The sequence below is a fragment of the Callionymus lyra genome, chromosome 2, assembly GCF_982586985.1.
Source record: "Callionymus lyra chromosome 2, fCalLyr1.hap1.1, whole genome shotgun sequence".
NCBI lineage: Eukaryota > Metazoa > Chordata > Actinopteri > Syngnathiformes > Callionymidae > Callionymus > Callionymus lyra.
In genome coordinates this window covers 27,933,632-27,950,016 of record NC_141819.1, presented here as the reverse complement: position 1 = coordinate 27,950,016, position 16,385 = coordinate 27,933,632, and the positions used below count along the sequence as shown (strand labels likewise).

Here is a 16,385-nt window from a genome sequence, read left to right as displayed (position 1 = left end):
AGAGAGTTAAGTTGATTCCTTAACTCAAACGAACAAAATAAAAATAAAAATATTTAGCAGTTATATTTCATGTCAGCAATGACAGCGTTTTATAGAATTTCAAGCTGTTGCAGTGCATTATGGGAAACAGATTTATGGTCACCATTTAAAAAGTGTAGATTCAATGACAGGCTCAAGCATCAGTGAGACTGAGACAGTACAGCATCAACTCTATGACATGTTTGATCTTTTAAGATATGAAAGTTTGAATAAAAAAAATGTTCAAAATGAATCACAATAGTTCTCTTGGGTAAAAATTACGAAAATATTTTTTATTTTTTAAAAAGGAACACGGTGACACCACCGAACAGATGAGGGGTTGCATGTTTTAGATCTTCTACATTCTTCCAATGAATTAATGATGTTAGTAAACGATTGGATTTATTCCAAGTGGTTATAACCCTGGAGACCTTTAATGGATGGAGGTCATGAAGTGTGTTTAAAGGAGTGAGTGGTGAGTGAGGTTTTGGAAGCGGTCAGTCGTCCAGATTCTTGAAGAAATACTGCACCTGTGAACAAGAGAAGATTGAAAGCTTCCCCCCCCTCAGGAACAAGAAGAGAGCAGTTCCTCTGCATCGACTTGCTCTGAGAAAATGGCAGCTCGGGCTAATGTTTAACAAGGAGGCATTTGTCCGACAAGCGAATCAGGAGTTCTCCTGAACAATGACGCTCTGCGGGTCGGTCCCACTCTCCACACACACACACACACACACACACACACAAAGAAAACAATGCTTTTGTTTCAAATTCCGCTTGTTCTCCTCAGACCAGTGTGATCAGAGGCTGCTCCTGCCCACACTGCAGAGTCATGGGACTCGCGGGTCAGAGGGGAGCGGGGGTGGGGTCTCCACTCAAAGCGAGGTGCTGACTTAGAGATGACCTCTGTGTGTGAGTCTATCAGGAAGCGTATCAAGAGCAGCAGCACCCACCTCCAGGGAGCTGTCCTCGGGGAGGTCCGTGCAGTGGACGGCGTTCTTCACCCGGTCTTTCCCGTAGAGCGCTCGCAGCGTGGCGGGGCGAAGCTGGCGAGCGACGTCCTGTAGAACGAGGGGGAAATTAAAACATCTGGTTCTGAAGGATTCATGCTTCCTAAAAAATAAGCCAGAGCTTAAACTCAAAATTGTTTTTCTTTATTGAGAGGCGACAAACAATGGCGCCTCTTGTGAGAAGGAACTTTACATCGACTTCAGTGACACAACTTGTCAAGCGTCCTGATTCAAACCAGAGATTTTCCACCGAGCTCACGGTGGAGGAAATAGAACATCCTGTGCCGTGGAAGTGATGAGTCAGCAGTCGCACACATGAGCCTTCAGGAAGTGACAAACGCTCCACAGGTTCGCTGAAGACGTGTTGTGGCCACACCAGTGTGCTTCATGAAAGAAATCAAAGCTTGGGGGAAGGAAAGAAAAGGGGGGGGGGGAAAGCGAGTTTCAACCAATTCCTATGCAGAGAACTTTACCCATGTTCTTCTAGTTATGTATCAGATACAAAAACTCTAAATCAAACGGTTTAAATCTGACATTTTTCTCTCACGATTCAACCGTCGATCCACTCGGATTTATTCCTGACAAACTGAAGGTGGTTTAAGAGATTTACTTGGAAGAGGCTCTCGTGACCAGAATAACTTCTTCACACACTCACACCTCAGAGTTTGACCTTTGAAATTTTAGGTCCCACTAATTTTAGAAAAAATAAATTCCACAGATGACTCAACAATCCATCACAACTAATATATTTCAGTTTTTTCTGAAGCATCGTCTTTGGTAAACGACAAGTACGATCCATCACTCCTTCCACTCTTCTTTAAATATTCCGGGAGGGGTCCCGACAATTATGAAAACCACCCCAACTGACATCACCGAACTGACGCTTCCACTTTTGACCTCAGGACAGGCAGAGACACTTTTAAAAGCCATTTAATTAGCAAATAGCCAATTTTTGCACAGAAATTGGTAGAAATCAAATAAATGAAAACATCAACAGGAGGTTGTAAAAACTATTGTATCTATACTGTACTATTGGGAAAAAAACAATTTCAATATCAATCAATATCAGTTTTACCTTACCTTACCTTATCTTGCTTCCTTTGAGCAGTTGCACCACATTTAAATGTAAAGGCTTTACTTCATGATGGAGCAGATGATGAAGTGATTTGATTTTTAACACTCGTAATAATGACACACATCAGATGTTATTATTTACATTATGGAGATGATATAATTGAAATGGAACACATTTATAAAATAAAATAAAACTGAAAATTAGACATAAATGGTTAAAATTCAGTCAAACTGACACAAATTTGCTTATTTTCCTATGGGGGTGGTTGCCTATCCCTGATTCTTCAGGCAAGAGGAGGGGGGACACCCTGGACAGGACGGCAGTCTGTCGCAGGGCACACAAAGACATACAACCGTTCACACACACACTCATACTTACAGACAATTTCCCCAAGTTGCCAATGAAGTACACCCACGCTACATGCAAACTCGATTTTGAAAAACATATCAATCTAATTTGTCGAAGACGTTCATGAAGTCTCTACAAGAATCGACCTCTGGTGCCCCCCCAACCAGTTGAGTTTGAGACCCCGAATCTAACATGTTATGAACCGACAAAACCACACAGGTTCAGCTCCTCAACATAAGAAGCCTACAGATAAAACCTCTCATGCATCCATACAAGTGAACGTTAACTTAGTTGAAGGTGTTTTATGACCTTCTGTCTTAGCATTTAAATCCGTACCTTTCCACTCAAGGTTACTGGACTTATCTCCATAGGGAAATACAACTCCCACGCTACTACGGGTGAATTATTAATGAATGAAAGGAAAAGAAAACGAACAAAAAAAAAGTTCACAGAGCACTGACAGAATTATGGCTAGGCTTGACGGCGAAGGTATTTCCTGTGAAGTCCTTCATTCCACCGACACAAACGCAGGAACAAGCTTCATGGCCATGAATGAAGCGTCTCTTCATTGTCTTTGAACACCCACGGGAACCCGAGGACTGCTGCCTTGCAGCTCGTAGTAACTGACAGAGAAGACTTTGACACGACACAGCAGCGATTCAACCTCATTTATAACCTCATGCATGGTGCAGGAATACAAGCACGAGTAGAAAGAGAAGATTAAACTTATAGATGGCTTAGAGTATTAACAAATCTAATCATTTTATAGTTTTAAGACAACATTTCAAACCAAATATCTCAGATACAACAGGCGTCAGATTTCTGTACTGCAGATAAAGCCATCAGGTCACCACAACTTCCGCTCATTCAAACAATCAGACTAACATTTGGAGAAATGTCTTTGATCTTTTTACATAAATAGATCTATAGAAATGTAAAGGAGTGATGTCCCAAGTCATGTCCAGTCATCTTTGCAACTAAAATCAGTCATTTAACAGCCTACTATTTAACTTGAGCTCAAAGCCCATCATAACAATAAGTAACCCCGGTTTATGACTGGTTTCTTATCACTTTTTTACCACTTGGTAAGGCTGACTAGAAGGTTCTGCTGGTCAATAATCTGCTTAATTGGACTCTGATCATTCAAAGGTTTCAATTGCTTTGATTCCAGCGTCACATTGAACTTTGCTCTAATTTAAATGACTTTTTAACCAGTGCTATTGGTTACTCATTGGTGTGAGTAATAACAGTTAAGAAATTAAGTCAGATGCATTGAAACACAGGCTTAAGGCAAGTTAAATTCAAGACTCTTTTAAATACCGTTTGAAATTCTTATTTAAGACCAACTCTATCAACAATTAACCAATATTGATAAATAAAAATAAATCTGATTACATTTGCAGCTTCTCATATTGGCTTTAGTGTCAAAGTCTGTAATTTATTAAAACCGGGAGGAGCCAAAAAAGCTTTTTTAAATTAATTAAGAATATTATGTCATATTAAAAGTTGCCATAAAAGTTTCTGATTCTGATTAAATACACCATGAGCTTCAGTAGTTATACATTATAAAGATATTAAAGGAGCAGAAATTCCTAATAATACTTCCCTTTAAACTCACTTAATTTCTTCACCACAAACATTTTTGTTGATCTTATTATTGGTTAGTTGTAGTTAACATATATGACATATATAACGTATAATATTGTTTGTGAAGCCTCGATAAAATAAAACAATAGATGCAGATGAGGTCCAGTACTGAGATGAGCATGTAAAGTGCCTGTTGGACGGATCGTTTGTCATACATCCTGTTAATCTGTTGGCGCCACATGAGGCGGCAGATGATGATCAGGATCTACAGCCGACATGTCTGTGAAGAAGCGCTCGCAGTAATTGTGTTAGTCATCATGAGGTGCCTGTTCTCCATCTTTAATCCAATTCTGATGCGTCCAATCGGTTGGTTGTGGACGTCCCAACCCGGGCAGGGTGACCCGGTGCTTCTGAGAAAGTCTCACGTCTGATGGCTCACGCTCCAGTGAGCGGCCCTCACATGTGACCGTTCGGGAGTCAGTGTCCACTCACACAGAAAACCACGTTATAAACACAACATTCCAGTCACACCATCAGAATTGAAAGATCCGATCCTTTTTTCTTTACATTGTAACTTCGGGGTTACATTGCGCTTCAGGGTCACATCAATGGTGTCGTCTAACCCCCCTGTGGCCCAAAAGTATTTATACCATCAGAAGATATTTTAGAAGCCCTGACACAGATTATTTGTGTGACAAATCTGCACTTCTGTTGTTCAGCCAGGAAGTTTGATCTTTCAAACATCCAAGTCTTACACATTCATCTTCACGGTGCATATTAAAGAGCTTCAAAACGTGTGGAAACGTCTCTCGAGTCGGTGTGACGGCGAGGAGACGTTTCATTTTAACACCAATCGCGGTGACAACAGAACGTGACTCCAAACAACCCATCAAGTCAGTGTGAGCTCGAGCGCGAGCGTGCTTGGGATCAATGTATTGACCCGGTTCAGCTGTCCCGTCACGCGTCCTTACACTCGTACGCCGCGTTGTCTATAGATTCAGTCGACGCGGATCAATCAATATCCAGTTCTCACCACAAACAAGCTTTCGCTGAACTACTATTAAATCACACGAGCCTGACACTGAAGCGTGGAATGCTGTTGCGTCGTGTGTTTGGAGAGGAAAGGTACTTTGGTACTCAGCAGGAACAATGGGACATAAAGCTAGACATGCCCGACCATTGAACCCCCCACACCCTCCCCTCCAAGATCGAAGGATGGTGTGCAGCGTTCCTTCTCCAGAGTCTCTGTGGCCTTGTGACTTTCCACTCACCCCGTGTATCAAATGACTCAGCGACGGCGAGGGGTGGGAGTGGTAGCGTTTAGGGTGTTTGTCAGATAGTGCCGAGGTCGCCGCGAGGTCAGGGAGTGATGAAACAGTTTGACCTCCACGGTGGAAAGTGGATCACAACGAGGCACGTGTGCTGTGAACTGAATACTAAAACTCGGCTCACATTCGTCCGCTAGGCAGTTCCATTGAACACTTGCGTCACATATCCAGATCGACAGCGTCGACGTCAAATATGCAAACAGATTCAACAAATTTTAATCTTTGATTTCTTGAACTGTTTTGACTTCCTTCGTCTATTTAAGTCTTGAGAAATCAACTCTGAGTTATGGCTCCAGGTTACTCTGGCGTCTGACCCTGAACTCACCTCATGAGAGAAGCAACGATAGATCAAATATGGACGTAGTAAAAGCGTCGTCACCCGCCTGTTACTGAACCAGTGTTTGGAAGCAAAGCCACATTCATGACCCTTTTGGAACTCCAGTCTTCATGTCTAAGACCCTGGTACAGAGGCTCAATTCAGCAGGATGAATGAGTGATGAAACTATGGCCATTTATTTGAGGCCACGCGGCTATTATGCACTCAGTATCAGTCAAGTCAGCTACGGCTCTTATCATGTCAACTCAGGAAAAAAGGATGAATGGAAATATCATCAAAAGGTAAATTTAAACATGTACATTGAGTGTTTAAATTAGTGTTTAGGACACAAGTCGTTTTTTAACCACCTGTAAATGTGCCTTTAATGCCGTAGTAGTACCATTTCGGTCTTTACTATTTCAGCAAACACAACTATCTAAAAGCTTTTTGGCTGAATTAAATGTATAATGATTGTAGGGAACGTTCTACCCTCACATAAAATGAGAATATTTGTCAATCTCCTAATTTTCCAAGCATCAGTCTGGTTTTTCACTTCCTGGTCTTAAGCCAATGGAATGTTCCGGCTACATGTGACGATGATGCAGATTATTAAAGATGCCTTTGACAAAAAAGAATTCACTTGCAACTGAACAATGGAATATAATCCTTCAAGTGATTAATAATGAATGTTCAAATTTACAAGGAAAAATATCAAAAGTATTGATTACTTTTAATTAGGTTTAAAAACCTAGGGATACACATAGCCTGCATTTTTTGGTGAAAGCCACATGTGCCTTTTTGTTAAATTTTCGAAAGCTACTGACAAACATGAGCACGATTTTAGCAGTGAAAGTGGAAACGTTAACAAGCAGTGAGTTTTCCTCATTTTTCATAACTTGTCACTGTTCAACACTCAATAGTTGCAGGATTCAACCAAGGTCATGGATGGAAGGTACTGAGCTAACATGCTAATAGCTACAGTTGGATATTACAGTCTTCAAATCTCTGATGCAGCCGGACGTGGAGGGCTTTATGGCTATCCCTGCTGTTCCCCCTCTATTCATGACACACACACACACACTTCCACATATTATACTTCATTGTCACAGTGATATTATGATCCATCAATAAAGCTTTTGTCTGCAACAAAGAACCTTCTGACAAGGTTACGGTTTCCCTGATTGAAGCTGTGGTGAGGAAGCGAATATATGCAATTGTGTTGCCGTTATGGAGACAGCGTGGGGGGGCCCAATGGATGAAATAACAAAGAACGGTGACAAGACCTAATTATTTTGGCACCAATGAGCAGCACTGCGGTGTCATGTGACCTAGAAATCATTAGCCAATTACCAACTCTGCTCTCTTTGTGGCTGTAATGTCACCGTGGACAAGGCAACAAACGCCGTCAGGTTTTTGAAGCAGCGAGCACGACGCCGAGGCGATCATGAGTCGGCAAGGATCCGAGTCACAGACCGACACAGAAACGGCTCGCTCTGGTTTTGATGTGAACATTTTGAGCTTCTTAGCATTAGATTTCACATCACGCACCGGCACAGCCCTGCAGCGCTGGTCCCACAGTATCCCGCTGAACAGGCGTGCATGCAGACAGGAGCACATGCACACACCTAATCTCATCTAAGAAGCTCCATGATCTTAACTCAAGGAGGACAACAAACACTCAGCCATAGAGAGACAGACATGCACTAGTACACAGATTCAGGTATATGCGGCACAGGACACTCTCAACTCAACATGAAATCAACAATGACAATCAAAACCTAATCATTTGACTGATCTTCGCTTTGACTTACCGGATCAGACGGGCCACAGAAGTCTCGGAATGACGAGGTCACATCCTTTCCTTGGACCTCCAGCACCATGCTGGGTCCCGAGCACAACTCTGTAACCATGCCCTAGCAGTGGAAAGGTGTCGGCGATGAGACAAAATACACTTTGATTTTCTTCTCATTTTCTGACTCACAGTATAATCTGTAACGATGCCTTTGTAGATTTCAAAAAATTCTTCCGCGCTGACCTGGTCCACGTTGAACTGAGACGAAAAGAAAGATCAAATGATTTATACTACAGTTAAAACAACAGTTACTTCTGCCCATTATTAATACTTTTATATGTCACTGAACAGGATATGTACTAAATACTTTGTTGATTAATTATTGATTATTTTATGTGTCACGTGAACATTACGTGTGTCATATGATGATTGATGGGTTTGTCACGTGAGCATAATGTTTGTCACTAATTTATTATTTTAGAAGTCATTATACTTCTCTGGAGTATTCTTGATGTTTTAGTGTCAAATACAATTCATCAAATAATATCTTAATAATAATGATAATAACAATACTTGTTATGTTAAAGTGTCTTTCACAGCCCTTAACAACGTAACAAAAACACATAGAAAAGCAACAATTGCTGTGGCTAATTGGAAAAAAACAATTTCCCTCAGGAGACCTCCTGAGGGATCAATAAAGCTCTACCTACCTACCTAAAAAACAACAGAAAGACAAAAGTTTAGCATGACACTAGATGTTACGGATGTTCGGGTTAGAGGGAGTTCTAGCGGCGGGGGGTCTACCGTCTCAGTAGATCAGGAGTTTTACTCCTTTAACTAAAGAAGTCATGAGGGATATTCCTATTGTATCTGCTCTTCATTGGGTATATGTTTAAATAACATGTTCAGGTAATAGTCTGTAACCTTCTCTGTAACTTAAGTTGATGTAAAGCAGGCAGCTCATGATGACATTTCATGTCTGTAAGTAATAGTGTTTTAATCACCATCTCGCTTGAGAATCAACTTCCTGTCACTGTATAGCATCACTCGTGTTAAAGGGCAACTAATGCAAAACGCCAACTCTACTGGCTTACATGATTTAAATGTTAAAGTCTTCCTCTCCAAGACACAGTAAGTTTCTCATCATGACCTTATTTTGAGCTTATTACTTTATAAAGTTCTCCCCCGTCCGAAATCTCGATAAACAAGAGGTTACGAGAGTGGAGTCCATTATGACCTAATAATGGTCTTCACTCCTCCAGCCAGCTGTAATCCCGCCCCCTTTGTTTATACAATCGATGTTTGACCAATCACAGCAGAGTGGGCGTGGTTATGGTTACCAAGATTTAATCTCCAGAAAAACAAAGTGCTTTCATTGGGTGGGGCTTAAACTCATTTTATAATGTAAATATTTAAGTGAAAAGAGAGTTTTGTACAAACAGACACATACTGATGATACAATAGAGTCCAACATCTATTTAAGACACACTTGAATCAACACATTAGTTTTTTAGGGTTTTGTATTTTCTGCTTGATACGGTTTCCACTCTGGAAAGTTGCGATTATAGCTTTAAAATTTTGTCTCTCCTTTGAAATTAATTAGTTTTTTTGTTTTTATTTAAAAAGTTGCAGCAGTGATGACATCATAAGTAAAGCTTAGGACTAGTAAATAAATAATAAATAATCTCAAAAGAGTATGACAGGTTACAGTTTTCAGATTTACCATTTGAAGAGCTGATATTTTGTATCCTTCTGCCGATATGGAGTTGATAATCTTCCCCGTCAGACCTGTCAAAACATCAAAGGAGAAACATCCATGAGCTGATCACACACGTCAACGAGTACAATCTTTATCAGTTCAATAAAGTCGGCTGTTTGATGACCCGCGTCCATCAAGCGAACAAGGTCACATATGCACGCTTATCGTGCACAGCTATTTATTGTACGACTGACTTTGAAGGGGTTATGACGCTTCTGTTTGTTATCTGCTGCTGGCAACAAACTCTTGATTGTGGCGTCTGCTCGGGACAAAGTGCAAAGAGATTGTCTTACAGATGCCCCGTCTATTCCAGGAGGAGATATTATTTTTGTTCAGTCAACACTCATGATAAAGAAGCGTTCGCTACGATGGCTGAGCAGAAACGTGCCACACACACACACATGGCGACAAATGTGCGACAGCGACGGTGAAGGTCAGACTCTGCAGACGCGTAATTGAAGAAAGGGGCGCCAGTGTCATTATCTCCGTCAGACATCCTGATAGAAAGTAGAAGTGCTCATCGGGCAGGACGGGGAATGTTCCGTGATTCCATTAATTCTGGATGATGACGAGCGCACAGGTTCTGCGCTGATAGGTTTGTTTCGCTCTACGGGTGCAACTGATCAGCCATAGTTCAATCATGCTGGTGTTAGGTAAGACCCTGAATCCTCTGTGCCCTCTGCAGGCAGACGCCTCACTCAGGGTAGATACACACACACACACTCCACGCTGCTCCCAAAAGCAGCTGCTCCTGTTGCTAGGTGATTCTATTCTGGGTGCCTGGCAACAGAAGCCTCACTATTCCAGTCATGTCTAAATGCATTTTGCAGTCACAACTTCCCCTACAGACGCTATGATTGGCTGCGGGGTGTTCACGTAACTGGAGAAGGAAATTAGCCCCCCTGAGAGGTCCTCCTGGGAAATCATGACAAAGATTTGTCTGACAGAGACTATGGGTTTGAGATCAACGGAAGTCATTGGAGGAGGAGTTCAATCATGTTGATTGGTGACACTCCTCTGTGTGTTTGCACCAACCTCTTGACAAACAAACGCACCAAAACACCTTGATTAACTTTAGCGATGATGGGACATTATCAATAACTGTTCATTTACCTAAACAACGTCTAACTGTTGCCCTCAACCCCGGTTCCGGGGACCGGTACCAGTCAGTGAGGCATTTGTAACCTGGCGCGCAGAAAGAATAACAATTTGTAATTTTTATTGATTATTAGTGTCTTTCTTTTGACAAAAAGATGGTATTTTCTCTAAAGAACAATTAGCTTGTAAATCTTGAAATGCCAAAATGCTTGTTAAGGTTAATTTTATTATTTTTTTAAACTGTAAACTTCTTAAACTAGTGAAACTGAATGAAACACAAACTCTATATGATTTATTAGAACCGTTTAACTTTTGAAGTCGGGTCCCTGAATATAATTTCCGACATAATACTGGTCCGTGGTGAAAAAAACCAGTCGGTGACCCCTGGTCTAATAAGCTTATGTTGTCAAATGAAAACCTTAATCCAAGTTCTACTGAGTCGATCTCATAAGGCAGAAGTTACACAACTTGAGCACAGTAGTGGTCCAAGCATGGCAGCAGAATCCACTGATTGAAATTACAGCTGAACATGACACAACTACAAAAACCCACCAACTTAGTGTGTTATTTACAAATCGGGTGGCTGGTCTCACCTTGTACCTATATTAATAAAAGGAAACAGAAACTGGCAGTTGAGACACGCAGTTGAACAGTTGTTGCTCAATTATAACCTGAAGCAAATCCAAACATGCACGAGTGTTTTCGTGCCATGGCCGTTTTTTTTGTTTGTTTTTTATCACCCCCACACCTCCACTGCTTCTCAACCGGTTATATAGCTAAATGTACAAACCTCAATTCCCTGATATATACAAGTACTGACACAGCTCTGGACTGATAGCAGATAGACAGCATATAAGGAAGGTTAAGGGTTAAAACAACAAAGTCTTAAAGCGACTTCTGTGACTTCTGAAAAAAACCCAGTCATCCTATTGAATGTGCAATTGTCAAAATAATAGTCTAATGCATTGGGGCTTGATCTTCAGCTGCAAAAGGAAAATCCAAACTCTGGACCGTGGCTGTCAATCAAATCTCCTACTGCTAAATGCTAAGTTTTCTTGCCCTGATCATAAACACTAGTTTTGTGAAATGTATCTTCCTGCACATGGGTTTTAAATTAGAAGAAAACATTTAATCGTGAATTTAAAAAAAATCCCCTAAGCAAGAAACTTAAATAAAAGAAAGTTTAACCCAGAATTAAAGTTACGTTGTAAGAGTGTTGAAGGACTCTCTTATCTAGTAGTAGTAGTAGAAAGGATAATGTATTACTCTCTCTGTCTACATCAGCAATCCTATATCAATTATTAACATTTTAATGCAAGAGACACAAAAGAGTTGGACAAAGCATTTGTTTTTAAAAACATTTCTCCCATGTAACATTGTGACATAGATAACTGTATAAAAAAACAACAGTATTATAAAGACCTTCAAGGACCTTCAAGAGGTTGCAAGAGAGGAGATTTGAACATAAGGAAGTGTTTTTTTGCCCAGGGTTCTACAAATATTTAACTAACATCAAAGTCCTTGGTGTGAAATCTCTTCTGTACTGACTAACAAGTGACATAACAAGATAACACCCTTAATCTCACGACAGTAAATCATGATATAGTGAGTCTCTTTCACGCCACGTGCTAAATTTACAGTGATGAATATAGTTTTAAATATCATCATTTACACAAGATGCACAATTCTTTTGTATATTTTTCCTATCAACAACTGCCCATGAGCAAACTCATTAGTGAACAATTCCAGGTCACAGATTCAGTGGCATTTAGAGATCAGGGCAGGGATTTGGAGGAATTCTGGGACACATTTTTTTAAGGAATAGTTTAATTGTGGTGAAAAAGTATACAGCAGAATTACAGAATTTGTGTTTTTAAATCAAATGTTATACTTGAGTGAAACTGAGTCAGTTTCTTAATATATGAGCTGCTTTTAAAATTAAAAAAAATGTTTTTAATCACGGGTGCTCTATACTGATCTGCCAGGAGATTTCAAAGATAGTGTTGGTAACTTAAAAGAAAATTATCATCCATACTGTCACTTAGTTGATTTATGCGGTGATAAGATGACATCTGGGTTTTTCTGATAGTACCCTGGACTAACAGAAAAAGCAGTTGCATTTTAGATCAGATTTAACATTTTTCTTATGAAAATCTATCATTTTGTATCCGTTTTGCTTTGACTTTGGAATTTATTCTGCTAATATAAATACATCTACAACAATATGGACACTACGCGGTCACAGAAAACAATATTTTTGAAGGTCCACCTGATTGGACGAGCCCTGCAGATCTTAGAAAATGAACCAATGGGCGGTTTTCTTTATCAGAAGATCAGTCCATTGACTCAACGCCTAAAAGATGCCGTTGGGTGAGTCAGTAAATGTGGCAGAATCCTGGATTAAACTAATTAAATGTTCTGATTACATCGACCCAATTGACCCAAATGATACCAACCACAGTGCAAGTCATCCGTGTTAATTCAGATAATTAAAAAACCGTACATAGTTGAATATGCTGTGCAATATTGGCTCAGTTATGAAAGGTAAATCAACTAACATTGTAAATATAAAGAATGATCAATATTTTTATCAATGATATGAATATAAGTTTTGCATCGTTGTAGTATGTAAATCATTTAGACCTGCTCGTTTGATAACATATTCAAAAGAAATGTTATGAATATGGTAGCTTAAAAAACAGGGATCAAGTTATATACAATTATTGCAAGAGGCTTTGAATGAAAAGACAATAATATGATTGACATCAACACACTTGGTTCTTACCTTCGGCTATAGCGTGAGGTTTGATGATGCAACATGTGGAGTTTGTTAACGCAGCAGTGTTTGGGGGACCTCGGCCTACAGTGGTCGGAAAGAAAAATTCCAACTCCTATAAAAACAAACAGAAGGGAACTTGAGATCAGAGCACCGCTCAGTAGAACACGTGAACACAAACAAGCCACTCGTACTCTCGCAGCAGCAGCCACCGATTCTGAGCCGTGTCCTGCATTCTGCGTGGTGTCTGTCCCGAACTTGGCCCGGACAGAAGTGGGCGCTTCAGTCCGTGCTATGGATGTGTCTGTGGGTCCAAGAAGCTTCCTCCACACAGAGATGGCTTCATTTCCCATCAGCTCCATGGCAACCACAGGGCCCGAGGACACAAACTGCACCAGGTTACTAGAACACAGAGCACCTCGGCTTCAGTACGACATTAATGTTGTTTTAATTGAATGTTTGTCTGCTAGATAAATAGATTTCAATGTCAGAATTTAATATCCAGTGAATACATTAGGTACACGTTGGCAGCAAATAATCAACATCAGCACTCACTTGTAGAAGGACTTTGGTTGATGTTCTGCATAGAAGTCTGCTGCCAGAAACCTGTAGTACAGAGCAAACAAACATAATGATCGGGCATTTCTTCATGTGACAACTAGTTCAAATTCAACAATATGTGACTCTTATGACAATTTAAAGTTGAAAATAATAATAATTTAAAAAAAAGATTTAGCATTCAAATAGACAACTACTGTTTATATGAGCTCATAACATAATATTTCTATTTACCAGGTGAGTCGTGTCATCTTGGCTTTGGTCACAATCAAGTTTGCTGCATAAATCATCTCGACAATATCACCCAGTTTTGAAACGGCATCAGGTTTAATTAGAGCCAGAGATCTGAAAAAAACAAAAAAGAAAACTTAATCAAACTGATGAGTTTTATTCTACACAATATGGTCAAATTTGACATAAAATACTGTACAATTCTGGGCATTACATTTTTAGAAAAAAAAAGTTTACTCTGCCTTTTTTTTTTTTAAATATACAACTAAGCAAAATGGATTAAAATATGAGGAAATGTGTACCTTTCTTTTTTGCTGCCCAATCTTTTCGATGTATATGGATCTCCATAATCAATCAGAGTCAACTGACGTGAGAATATAGTAATTCGATTTCCAACAAAAAGGTCGTCTAGGTTGAGTCCATCGTATTTACTCCTTCTCAAAAACATTCGCTGGTTTTTTATATCATACTGCGAACAGACATAAAGCATTAAATAAATTATACGATCAAGGTCTTACTCAGAATAGTAAAACAACATGCAACATAAACGTGCCCTTTCAATTCATGGACACTGATCTTACTTAAAAGTCAACTAATCCTAAATGGTAGTATTCGTATTGACCGGCAGAGGGTGACAACACCAACTATATCGAGTTCAACAAAGTAGGATGAAACGTTTACACCTTTTCAATGTTTTGGAAATTAAATAACAATACTATTGAAAGACAAACGAATACAATTATAACTCATTGAAATAAAAAATAAAAAATAGAATGAACATCTTACCATTTCTACAGCGTTACTGCTGGGGTAATAAAACAGCTGGTATCGCTTTATAAGAGAGGCAGTGGGGTCATACCACTCGGTCAGAAAGGCGAAGCGTTCCTCCTGAAAACAGAAACAATTCAATTTAATTTAATTATCATTTAATCGGATGTAGAATGTATCAAAACAAATTTGAAAACGGTGTCGTATAAATAAATCTTTTAATTAGAGCCTATTGTTGAACAACTTGATCTTAAGGTAGATTCATGAAGCTCTTTGGTCTCCAAAGAATCATCTGTGGATGACAGAGTGGATCCAGTGTCTGGAAAAAGAAAAGACTCGCCAACAGAGCGTCGATATTTTTAAATTATAAATAAAGAAACATATATTTAGTCAGAATACCAAATTACAAAATAACTTGTTTCACACATTAATTAATCATATGTTCATTCATATTTGTGTTATTGTCCATTTTGGTTTTAGTGGTTAAACTTTAAATCTGCTCCAGATCCATTGAACCCAATACCTTGATTGTATGATGTGTTGCATCAGGACTGTATTAAATATGCTCTCTATACAATAATGGACTGAAAACCTTTCATTCATAGATTCAAATTCACAACCAGCTCATGTTAACGATTGTCCATATTCGACAGTTGCTTCAAACATTAAGACATTTTAAGTTAAGGGCGCTCAGTGAAGCGTTGTGTTTGGATTCCTACACTTGGTTACCATGGGAACACAAGGCAATGTGTAAGAACCGCAACAAAGAAACACAAATCAAAACATAGAAACTTTCTAAGGTATGACGAATATGGAGGCTTATTATTAATATTAAATAACTAGAGGAGCTCGTATTACAACAAGGAAATAACACCATTCATGCACTTTGTAAGGAAGATATTCTTGCATAAGTAAAGATTAACAAATTTAACAAAAAACATTTCTAATATCACAGCTTTTCTACCTTTGTCGTAAGTATTAATTTTCAATATTTATGGCGCGAAATTAACTATTCGACTTTCGTTACGTTGACGAGAAAACTAGTATGCAGCGGCCGAGCCGCTTTCTTTACTATTGTATTCTTTCTAACAAGGACAAATCACGTTGTTTTTATTTAATGTGTGATTTAAAACCTACCATTACTGATGTAAAGTCAGGCTTCCTCAGTGTTGTGTTTGCTTCTTTTTCGCGTGTCCCCGCCAAGAGATACTTCCGCCACCTGCTGGAACGGAGTCGTCACGCACTAACTAAACATTGTGAATCGAACATGTTTTGTAATTATTTTCATTAAACGATTCAGCATAACACAGTGAAAACAATTGTTTAAGTGTCCTCAAGTGTATATACTTTTTACGGACACTGGTGAATGAAACAATCGATCATGTTGCTGACCATTCATTGATATTAATTGTGGAGTCGATTACAATCTCTCTCTTAATAAAAGCCAATTCTAGTGTCGTTGACATTTTGTATCGTTTATATAGTAACAACAACAAAGCCACAGGTAAACAAAGGCTCAAGGAAAAACGTAGTTCAAGAAATACACAAAGGACCAAAAGCTGGATTGTACGAAAAACCTAAATAGCCGTTTATTTTTTTTAAATGTTACGAGAGCACTCTAATAATAATAATAATAAAAAGTAATAATAATTAGTAATTCAGTATCGCTTACCGATTACATTTCCGGTTTTCATAGTTTCTATGGTAACCGTGTCGATGCATTC

At 39.2% G+C, this 16,385-nt stretch overlaps 1 protein-coding gene across 1 annotated transcript; it reads right to left on the bottom strand.

Moving 5' to 3' along the window:
* Positions 1-290: 290 nt before the first annotated feature.
* Positions 291-16,065, bottom strand: nme7 (NME/NM23 family member 7). Its single transcript, XM_087784443.1, has 12 exons — positions 15,799-16,065; positions 14,680-14,781; positions 14,196-14,362; positions 13,897-14,007; positions 13,660-13,710; positions 13,299-13,506; positions 13,114-13,219; positions 9,195-9,259; positions 7,661-7,729; positions 7,491-7,592; positions 969-1,076; positions 291-548 (listed from the first exon to the last, which is right to left on the bottom strand). The coding sequence occupies exons 1-12, from the start codon at positions 15,799-15,801 to the stop codon at positions 516-518; spliced, it is 1,125 nt and encodes a 374-aa protein (XP_087640569.1). The 5' UTR covers positions 15,802-16,065; the 3' UTR covers positions 291-515.
* Between the last annotated feature and the right edge of the window lie 320 nt (positions 16,066-16,385).